A 12,222-nucleotide genomic window follows, 5' to 3' on the forward strand; every position below is an offset into this window, starting at 1 on the left:
TCTGCTGAGAAGATGAAACTAGTTTTGCATTCAAATAATAGTTTTTTTCTATTTTGGTATCTCTCAACTTATAGTCATTAAATTTCTTTAAATATGGTTGAAAAAATAATGGAAACACTGGTTATACATACATATTTCATAATTAATATGGTGCTGGATCACCTTTTGCCTTTGATACAGCCTGAATTCTTATTGGAATGGACTGTAATAAATTTTGAATAGTTTCTGGTGGAATTTTGTACCATTCTTCTTGAGGAACATCTTGAAGTTGTTTAAAGACATTGGAGGTGGGAATCTGTTTCTTATTCTAGTCTCCAAAGCTGACTCCAGAGTGATTCAATCTTCAAGTCTGGTAATTATGTTCTGGACAGGGAAGATGCTAAAATTCACCTTTTTACTTTTGAAACCATGACTGTACAGTCCAAGCTGTGTGAATGGGAGTATTATCATCTTGGAATACTTCATTGCTATTTGGAAATAACATTTGGATCATGGGATGCACTTGATTATCCAAATAATGGGACCAACAGAATATCACGATGTTGCCTCCCAGACCATTACAGAATCATCCCTTTGCTTTACTGTTGGAACCATGCATTCCAGATTGTAAGCTTCCTTGGATGTTTCTCAACCATAAACCCCTTCTGATGTAGCAAACAGCATGAAGGTCGACTCGTGACATATCACGTTTTTACTTTTTGAGTGTTCATTCATGTTTGACAGTCAGACACCATTGTTTGCACATCTGATCATTCTTTTCAGTAATAACAGGTTTAGGTAAATCCAATATTTACAGCTGTACTGTGAATATTGGATTTATGCATCGAACAGTTGTAGAAACAAGTTCTGCAAGATGAATATTCAGTTCTATTGTTACCTATTCTGCAGTAGTTCTGTGATTTTTTTTTTTAAAACAGTTCTCAATGTGTGACAATCTCTTTCTATCATTTTTAATTTTTACACACTTTGTCTTTGATGTTGTCTTGTCATGATCTGTGTGTGTGTCAACATAACCTTAGAAATCATTGATCTGCAGTAGTTCTGTGATTTTTTTTTTTTTTAAACAGTTCTCAATGTGTGTCAATCTCTTTCTATCATTTTTAATTTTTACACACTTTGTCTTTGATGATGTTGTCTTGTCATGATCTGTGTGTGTGTCAACATAACCTTAGAAATCATTGATCTCGATACACCTAATAATGTAGCAGTTTTTGTCTCTGATGCTCCAGCTTAAACACATACCAATGATTTGTCCTCTTTCAAAGTCAGACAAGTCTCCTATTTTCTGATTTTTATTAACATGAATTATCACTCAGTACAATCATTAATGTACTTGCATGGGAACTACAGAATGTAAACAAAACTAGAACATCAGTGCTGCTACCAAATTTTTTTTTTTCAATGTAGCCAACAGAAACAAATTCTGTTCCTAAATATCTTATTGTTTCCATTATTTTTTTTTTTTCAACCTGTGTGTGTGTGTGTGTGTGTGTGTGTGTGTGTGTGTGTGTGTGTGTGTGTGTGTGTGTGTGTGTGTGTGTGTATTTTAATTAAATTTCTATAAATGCCAAATTTTTAATTTTATTATAAATACTTATATGGATTTGGTTATAGTAAGCAAACAGTCTGTGCTTGTTAATTTCAGATGTACCCAGTGTGTTTCTAGTCCATTTCCCTGTGATTGGTGTGTGGGAAAGCATCGTTGTACTCATGATACTGGTGAAAACTGTCGTAACGATGTTCTTGTTACAGGAATTTCAGTGAGTGGTATTCTATGATGTTATTTCTTTTCAAAAACTGATAATGTGTGTGATGATGTAAAGCATTTTCTGATTAATTTCTCAGATTTTAGTTTTCCATAACTGTAGTTCTATTTTTATTATTCAGTAGATTTTCTCCTACATTAGAATTTAGTATTAATAGGTTTCATGGCATTAAATAGACATTATTGGAGGATTCCCTCAGTCTGCAACATGGCTGTCATATTTTTCTTTAAAATTCTGCATTTGCAAAATGCCAGCAGTACATTCCACTCACGCAATGCTTTTGATTTAAAAAAAAATTTTCCTCGCTTGTTCAGCACATAACTTCAAGTGAATTCCTCTTGTTCTTCTCAACTCTTCCTTCATCTAATCCTTTATATATCCTTCCAGTCCCTTTTGCTAAAACTCATCACCATCACTTTGACCTCCTTGCTCTTCTTCAGTGGATGAGGATAGCCTTGTAAACACAAGATTTATCTTATTTCCCACAAGAAAGATCTCGTTTCACTTCATTTTACTTTTGATACCTAGATCTTCAAATATGAGCAAATTTCTCTTTATGGGCTGACTTGCATCTCTAGCCTTTCCTGGTGCATGCACACACACACCAAAGGAAAAAAAAAATAGATATGCTTTCCTGCTCAAGATACTTCTTTTCATTTGTGCTATAGGTTGCACAAACTCTTTTATCTAGGTCTGATAAAATACTGCAATTTACTCTACATTACATTAACTTTTCCCCATAACTGCTGACATTCAAGAATCCTGATACTTATGTTTTTGTTTAATGGAAAGAAGCATATGCCTGGTGGTGATAATTAAATTTCATTTAATTATCAAGCTAATATTTCATCTTTGTTAATAAAGAGTCCTCACAGGCATAAAGATAAGAATATACATGTGCACACAAAAGAAGCCAAGGAAGTATATTAAATGGAATAATATTATTATTTGGATTTTGATTATTTGGAATAATAATATTATAATATTATTATTATATCTGACCTCTGTGGAGTCGGAGACTGATCATGGGAGGTACACACTATTACACACAAAGCTCATCCAGCCATGCCTTAAACTGATCAATATGTCTACATTCACAACACACTCAGGCAATGCATTCCACTTACCAAGAACTCTCCATTTAAAAAACTTGCTTCTCACTCCTTTGCTCACACCCTCCTTATACAGTTTCCATGGATGGCCCCTTGTTCTAACTCCCATTCCCATTCTATGAAATATTTCTTCCACGTTAATCTGGTAACAACCACTGACCACCTTAGAGTTCTAATTGGTGTCTTCTGGAGACACTGAGAATGATCTTGATTGTCAAGCTGAAGATCTCATAATAACTCTTCCAGATTTATGGAAATGGACATGGGTATTTATTTAGGCTAGGAGAGATTATGTAGAGCTGTGGTAGTTGCATTTTTACATTTTTTATAGATTTTTACAAAGCTTATATATACACCATTGTTAGTTATGTCTTTTTTGGTAGAATTTTATTTGTAAAATTAGAATTTGTGAATCAATTTGAATGATTTCACGTTACATGCATACGAATCTTTATTTGCTTCAGAAAATATGTTTTACATGATGAATTATCTGCTTTCTTTACACAGTGACTGCATTATAAACAGCTGTTTGGTATTTTCTGCAACTGGAACATTGAAAAAATGTTAAGGACAAATGTGTTTAGTTAGATGCTATGTATAACTACAATAAATTTGTTCTGTTTGCATGCATGCAGCATTGGATCTGTGGGAGAGGAGTGCTTTTTCATTATGGAATGTCATTCCAGTTATCTCTAATTACACTAATTATTGCTAAATGTAGTACATAGATTGTAAATGTATCAATACTGTATTTAGTGATGCAATAAAACGACTTGCTTTACTTAATTCTGCAGTATGGTACCTGTTGAGAATCGAATGTTTTCCACACTATAGGAACATTTTCATCCCAATTTTCTTAAAAAAAAAAAAACAGATGTAGTAAGTAAAAATTCATCTATTCCTGAATAAAAATGAGTCTTATGTATTATAAGAAGTGGACTGCATGCATTGATCTCCAATAAAATACTAGAATATGTGAGATATGTATTATTGATAAGGCAGAAAAGCCACTGACAAAAATAAAAATTATGTAATGATCATAGGATTCATGAAGGGTGGATAATTCCAATGATCAGAAATTATTTATTACTATGCAGAAAGCATCTCCTGATCATCAATGAATAAAATAAAATTCCTAAAAAACCAAACAAAATATAAATAAAACAGAAATAAATTATTATTATTATTTGACACCTCCAGGGAGTCCAAAGACTCATCGAGGGAGGGCACCTGTTCCACAACTCAATCCACCAACTGACCACACCAACGCCATCTACCGCCGACCACCACTGGTATTTCCAAAGACAATCACAAACATCCATGCTCATGGCAGGATTCGAACCCCCCAGCCTTTTGGCTGGAGAGCAGATACACTAACCACTCGGCCAGCCAGGCTGGCAATACACATAAAATAATAAATTGTACAGGATGATTTGCTTCTCCATCAACCCACATGTATTCCTGCCATGCCTAGATGAATCACTTGATCAACATTATTAGATATACTGGATTAGCCCCTCTCTTTAGTTATTTACTGAGTTAAGCTAAATCATACAGCGACTGCTTATTAGTGGTTAATTATTTAGTTTGCCAACAAATCTTTCCTTCTCATCATAATTTTTTTTTTTTTTTTAAATTGTGTTCATCGTAAATGCAAATATGCATATAGAGTTTATGGGATCATGTTATTTACTCCACCCAGCAACTTAGAGGGCACACGTATAATATTAAAAGTGTTAATTATTAATAATCCCTTTACCAGTAGTGAAGGTGTTTCTATTCACATCAGTTCTTTCTGTCCCTTATATTTCCCAGTCTCAGACAGCTCATTAATTGTGGTTCACATATTTATATATTTTTGTAATGCAAATATATCACCCAAATATAGTGTTCTCTTTAATTATTGTTTTCTAATATATTCTGAAACAAACACATTAGTTCATCCCCACCCCAACACAGATTTGGTTACATTCAAAGAATTATCATGATATGTGGTGCATATTTTGGGCAGATACACAAGCCCAAAATTGCTGCAGGCAGGACACCCTGTTTTAGATAGATAGTGTGGCAGTGAGAGAGAGCTAAAATGCTAAAAGTATGTTTCGATTTTTCTGAAGGGACTTGATATTAGCAATGTTTCTTATCTCTTCCCATCTTTTCATTATCAGAAACTACTGAATATAGTCTCTCATACCACATGAAATATTAACAAATAAACTGAACACTCTGGCCCAAGAACAGAACAGAATAATTTGCAATATTTAGTATGGTAAAAGGAGAAAATGGCTTTATTAATAAAAAAATATATGTTTACACATGATTATATATATGTACATCCACAACTATCAGCAGAATTTTGGTCAAATAAAGTATTAACGATGGTAGATTACGTGTTCAAAATGGGCTCCTTGTCTTTCAAGACAGGTTTTGTAGTGCATGTGAAAGTTCTCTGTCATCTTGAAGAACAGTGGTTGGGACATCTGCTGGACATATCGTGTATTTTTATCCCTTAGTTCATCAAGGTTTGAAGGCAGGCCATGGTAGAATACCTATTCCTTCACCATGCCCCCAAATGAAGGCATTGAGTGATGTGAGATCAGGAGAATGTGAAGGGTACGGAAATTTTGTAAACCTCAAAATAAGTCTGCTGGGGAGGATTGTTCTGAAAAATAGGCTCTTGAACCACGTGATGTGTGACAAGTTGCTCTGGCCTGTGCATGAAATTGAACGTTTTTTGTACAATACTTCCTATGCAAATCCTTGGGTGAATAGAACCAACACATCCTTGATGCAGCATTTACTATTTAAGGTCGCAGTTACACCACTCTTTTCAATGAAGTAGTGCCCAATTATGCCATGGCCAGAAACTGTGCACCATATGGTGACCTTCTTGCTGTGAGGTTTCTGGCCATGGCATAATTGGGCACTACTTCAATCCTTAAGGAGTTGGGTGCATTCATTCAGGTGGGTCAGTCTTTAAAAGCAAAGCTTAAGCTGCAAGGTGGGAATAGCGTGCACACATGCTGGCCAGTATTTATGAGGATCTGTCCTTCTCCCATAATGTCTGGTCTCGGATGAAGCGCATTTCCATCTAAGTGGTCTTGCAAACAGACGAACCTACAGGTTTCTCAAGACCTGAAGGTTCGTCTGTTTGCAAGACCACTTAGATGGAAATGCGCTTCATCCGAGACCAGACATTATGGGGGAAGGACAGATCCTCATAAATACTGGCCAGCATGTGTGCACGCTATTCCCACCTTGCAGCTTAATCTTTGCTTTTAAAGACTGACCCACCTGAATGAATGCACCCAACTCCTTAAGGATTCTCTGTAGTGACCACCTCATTATCCCAAATTTTACTGCTGTTTGATGTTGACTGCATTTCGCAGACTGGAACACTTGCTCCAGCACTCACATACATAATTCTCATTTGTGTTAATAGTTCATGGTCTCCCCAAATGTCCTTTGTATTGCAGCAGAATACTCCCAGTATGTTGGAACCTCTCGATTAAGGCAGTGATGACCTAATTTATTTCCTTATAGGCTGCATAGTAATTACCATCCTTCTGGGCATTACACAGCATCATCACATCAATGTGGAATACTAAGTGCTCATTAAACAATTCCATTACATCCTCTGTAGTGGTCTTTTCTCACTGTTATAATTTGCATCATCCTTCTCTATAGTCTCTAGTCATTCTTATTCTTCCTTGCAACATATAGAACGTCATGGATTTTTATTTGGCATGACTTGCACAGTCCAATTTCATGACCATCTCATTATCTTAGTTTACATCTTATAATCCTCATGTATCTAGTCTTTTCTTGTTATGTAATCTAAATAGCATTTCCAAGAGAGAATGTGATAGACATCAAAGCTGAATTTTAATTTCTCTGTGCTGAGTGTAGCTGTCTTCTATACCATATTTGGCAAGGTGGCCAACTTCTTTATGTTCCAGCACTTAGGCTTAGTGATCATGCTATGGCTTTATTTCATTATTATTATTATATGAGTCTCAGAACAGGGAAGATTCTCCAGGAATGGAAAGAATGTGTGGTAATTCCATTGTACAAGGATGATGCAAAGACCGATGTATCCAACTATTGACCAATCAGTATCTCAGAAGTGGTGAAGATTTTGGAAAAGCTGGTTAGGGCTCGCATTCAGAAATGGGTTGACAGTGAATCTCTACTTTGCAATGAATAGCATGAATTTACTAAGGGAAGGTCATGTTTTAGCAACTTGCTCACATTCTATAATAATGTTACCATTGAACTAGACAAGGGGAACGGCTACACCATGAGACTTTTGGATTTTGCTAAGGTTTTTGGCAGAATACAGAATGGTAGACTGTTGCGTAAATTGAAGAACATGAGTTTGGATTATAAAATATTAGTGTGGTTGAGGATGGCTGACTGACAGATATCCAAAAGTGGTACACTGGGGATGTGAGTCTGCAAGATTTAAGGTAACAAGTGGTGTACCACAAGGATCAGTGCTTGGTCCACTGTTGTTCAGTTTATACATTAATGATATTGGAAAGGATTTGACAGGTAAAATACAACTATTTGCTGATGATGCAAAGATAGATAGGGTAATCAGGAATGCTGCTGATATGCAGTATTTCAGTTTAGTACAACAGCTGAGAGGGTGCACTCACATAGATGGGTGTACTTTGGCTGTTTTAGGATTTTGGAGCATTTGAACAATTTTTATTATTAAATAAATTTTGTTGATTCAGTGTAAAATTAGATATGAATACAAGCATAATATTTTTTTTTGTTGTAATTTTCAAGAATTTTTTAATTAAAATGCAATGAGTAGTTCATTTTGTGTTTTACGAGCAGGCTTGCAAAAAACAGTTTTCATTGAATTTTTTGTTAAATATCAGATTTTCTTTATTAAAGTGTAACTTACATTTCAGTTCATCATTGCATACATATTTTCAGGAGAAAGGAAAGTTCATAAGCAATGATGCCCTTCAACTGGAAAGACCTGGGTTTGAATCCATCCTAGACACAAAAAACTTATCAGGACTTTCAACTGAAGGTGAGTTAACTGGTGTCATACAAAGATGTCAAGTTTTTTGTTTTTTTTTCTCCTGGAAACTGGTTTATTATCCTGCAAACAGGCAAATGGACCAGGAGAACACATACAATTTACATGCAGAATATACTTATAACAACCTCATCCTGGAATCATTATGAAATCCAAGGATACCGTATGGCACCTTGGATTTCATTTCTATATACAGTATGGCACAAAAAAACAGTACTGAATAATTACAACAGCATATGTTATAGAGTAAAAAGGTGTTGAAGTTCAGTACTTTTTTTTTTTTTTTCTCTGCCATACCATACTAGTTTTGGCATAACAAAAATTGTAAATATGGATAGTTTGGTTATAGAATTTTGTGATTAAAAAAAATTTTTTTTTAAAAATTTCTGTGGAAACTTTTTTACATGAATATATGGTATTATGATGGGCTATAAAAATTATAGTATTTTGTACTATAATTTTTATATAAATTTTATTTCTTATCAGTTTTATATAGTCTTAAAATTTACAGCTGGTATTTGCAAGCTAAAGTTGTATGCTTAAACATATTGATTGCATTCTTAGATTTTAATATATAATTTCAGAGTGTTGGTCCAAGTATAAGATCTGGTCCTGGTTTTTGTCCTCGCATTAATACTACATCTGATGGTTCTACTGAAATTCTTGTTTCCTCTGGGATTAACAAAAGGATTACAGTGAAAGTGGATAATATCCAGGTATCTAGTGTAATCTTGTTGACCTCATGTTACATTTACAGAAATGAAGGAAACTTACCATTGTACTATGTTCATAATCTTTTGAATGTGTATTAACTCTTGATGTTTAGTAACTTAGGTTTTTTGTAGTATTAGAAAATTAATTTACTGATATAGATAATTGTTTTGAGATCTGTGAGCAATAATTTATCAATTTGTACATTCAATTTTATAATCTTCATAAGTCGAATACAGTTATCTTAGGAGCCTAGTACAATTAAATAAATGAGATTGATATAGATTTTTTTCAAATAAAGCACTTTTCTAAAAATGCTTCAGTCTTCTGGATAGCTGTAAAATGCTTTATGTATTCTTGCCGTGCCTTAAAGTATGTCTGGAAGTCATGTTGTTAGAACTCTTTGATTAGCAGTTGATATCTGAACAGGCATCTTCAGATGATTGAAATAGATGCTTTTAAACCTTTTCACCTTTGTAAAAGGAAGTTGAGTGAAACAAGACCTGGTGAGTAAGGCTGTTGCTGAAAAGAGGAATATGTTTTTTGATCAGAAAATGGCACATCAAGGTTTTTAGTACAAAATCCATCTTTCTTCCCATAGGTTCCCCCCCCTCCCCCCTTTACCTTTGTTAAAAGCAGACTGGTCAGCAAAATATAATGCTTAATATGTGTAGGGAAAATAACTAAACTTTGCACTTCTCAGTTGTGCATCATCAGAAAACAACTGGGATGTTTTTTGCCTCAAATTATTTCCTGTATCATTAATATATAAATTAAACAGCAACGCCACCACTGCTGATCACCTGCCTTTTAGGTTCTGTGACTCTATGAATCGATTCTGCGAATCAGCCCCACACATATGAAGTTACTAATTGCATAGCACATCATTCCTATTTATGGGCACATAGTCAAGAAGAGACATAGGTAGGTGGAAGAATGAAGGAGGAGATTGATGGTTTTTGAAGAAGGCTGCAAATATGATGTGCTTATGCCAGGAGAGGATAAAGATGTCAATCTAGGAGGGGTGGTTGATATCATGTAGAAATGGAGTACTATCAATGGTGAGGGAGAAGAAGTATGGCCTCTTACATGAAATAAGACAGGAAAATAAGTATCCATCAGCTGCCCTCTTATCTATGTTACCAACTAGCTTCATATCTATTCCAATTTATCCGTGTTACTTGCAGTGTCATCCAAAATACCTCTCCAAAGTCTAACAGTCTCGTGGTGTGTTCATTTGTTATCCATCTCAACTGTCACTTTATTATAGAATGAGTAAATTAATGTGCCCTCAAGATCTATGCTGTCTACCCCAATTCTACCATATTTCTGTGCCCCATTGATGATTTCTGGTTTGATCAACTCCTCCAATACCTTATGCACTACTCCTGAGATATTGATCAGTCTGTAATAGTTGGGTGTAGAAAAAATGTGAGGATGTATGTCAGGAGATTGAGGAGAGTGAAAGACACCAGTATGGTAGGAGGAGGAGTTTGTACATTGCCTAGGTATGACAGCGATGAATCATGGCGGAGAGCAAATATCTTGAATGGAATGTTAACAAAAAGAAAGAAGTGCAGTTTGTGAATGTGTGGGATGAATTTGAGGGACAAACGGAACTGTATAAGAGTGATAGACTGCATATAAGGTATCAGCAGAAGTAAGAGATGATGTAAATGAGCAGAAGAGTGAACAAGATGAGATTAACGTGTTTGTCAATGGAGAGGAGAATGTGAGAGCAGGAATGCAAGTTGGACAGGGAAATGGGGGTTGGCCAAGGACTTCAGGGAGACTCTAGAGGGAGTGGATTCTGAAACAGTAATAAATGCAAGTGGGGTGTGTGGATGATCTTCATTGGAATGGAACAGCCTGGAATACATGAGGGGAGCAGGTGTGTAGGACAGAAGGTAAGCAGAAATGACCAAGTGAGAAGTCCCAGATGAAGGACAGCATGAGTAGGACTAGTTGTAGAACAAGAAATAAATTATGCATATTTACAAATGCCAGCAATATCAGAACTAAGGGAGATGAAATTGTTGCATTGATTGAGTGATTGTGCCTAAAAATAATTGGTATAAGTTGTTGTTGTTGTCTTGTCCTTTGAAGAGTCTTAGATGTTTCCGTGCGCTCTTTGTACTGCTTTGGCTATGTCTGTGATTTTGTTTGTATAGAGCTGTTGTTCAGGATTAGGATCTATTTCTTGCAAGGCTGCTGTAATTGCTGGACAGGTAAAGATGTGAGTGGGTGTCAGTTCCGTATTGGGGCAGTTGTTGCAGTTTCTATATGTTCTCGTATCATCTGTATTGATCTTCATTCCTCTATAATGTCCTGTTCGTAGTCTTGCTATCGTAGTGGAGGTCCTTCTGTCAGCATTGATCTCGGGAATTTGATGTTGTATCACTGATTTCAATGGAATTAGTTTAGCTTTTGCTAGTGCATTGGCATCAGCAAGAGTTATCATATGAGTTTCTTGGTTGAGTTCTCTGGCCTCTTTTGCTAATTTATCAGCTGCTTCGTTGTAATCAATGCCTACATGAGCAGGAATCCATTGTAGAATGCAACTTTTACCTAAACACTTTAGATGATTTAAGAGTTTATGGATGTCTTGTGTGAGCTTGGTATTGCCATTTTTGATTGCCTCCATAGCTGATCTTGAGTCACTGTAAATTATAATTCCTTCAGATTGTTGAGATGATGATAGATTTAAGTAGGCTTCTAGTGCTTTAATTATTGCGTAGAGTTCGCTGGTAAAATTGGAAGCGATTCTCCCAGATCCAACTTTTATTGAAAGTTTTTCACCTTTCGGGAGTAGAAGGAGAACACCAGCGCCTCCATTAATCATATTGGTGTCTGATGATCCATCGGTATAACAAATAACCTGTTTGGAGGATGAAAGAAGGTTGATGGTATTTAGGCCTTTTTCTTTAAGCATTTCTTTTGGTTCTTTTTTTGTACAGAGTTTGGTAAGGTTTAGATTTATGAAGGTATTTGAAGGTAAAGGACTGGAAAATAGAGGTTCTTTGTTTATGTGGACATTTAGCTGATCAAGACCTATTTCTTTCCTGATAGTGTCATCATATTGTAAAGTCGATGATCTGTGAAGTCTGCAAATTTGGTTCCAATGTTCATAGGTTTTTAGGGAGACATGATCACTTTGGTAGCTTCTGATATTATTTATGAATTTTATGGTGGCAAATTTTCGTCTGTCCTCCAGCAGGTCAAGCCCACATTCCTGTTGGGCTCTGATGTTGTTAGTGGATGAGACTGCACCAATGATAATCTTGGATGCTTTTGCTTGTATTTTGTCTAGGTTTTTCTTTACCGATGAAGCCGAAGGTGACCAGATAGATAATTGGTATAAGTGAAACATGGATAAGAATGACATCTTGATGGGAATAGAAATGGAGGGATATATAATATTTTTCATGAAGATAGGAAAGGCAAGAAGGGAGAAGTGATGCTGATGATTGATATCTAGGGAATTATGTCCACACAAAGTTGAGAAAAAGGAAGAACATAAATGCCACATATTTATTTACTGTGGCATAGTAGAGCTTTCTGATCATGTATAGAA

At 35.5% G+C, this 12,222-nt stretch overlaps 1 protein-coding gene across 6 annotated transcripts in view; it reads left to right on the plus strand.

The window, feature by feature from the left end:
- The window catches only part of LOC150100731 (plexin-A2-like), a 992,258-nt gene that overhangs the window by 750,519 nt on the left and 229,517 nt on the right, over positions 1–12,222 (plus strand). For all 6 annotated transcript variants that reach the window (XM_090402045.1, XM_090402043.1, XM_090402046.1 and 3 more), the window contains 2 exons: positions 1,646–1,760; positions 8,522–8,653. In XM_090402045.1, the coding sequence (XP_090258171.1) occupies positions 1,646–1,760; positions 8,522–8,653 (247 nt within the window). The remainder of the gene's footprint in view (positions 1–1,645; positions 1,761–8,521; positions 8,654–12,222) is intronic.

This window comes from Typopeltis vanoorti, chromosome 12 (assembly GCF_054136105.1).
Source record: "Typopeltis vanoorti isolate ZY-2024b chromosome 12, IOZ_Tvanoo_1.0, whole genome shotgun sequence".
In the NCBI taxonomy this organism is placed as follows: Eukaryota; Metazoa; Arthropoda; class Arachnida; order Uropygi; family Thelyphonidae; genus Typopeltis; species Typopeltis vanoorti.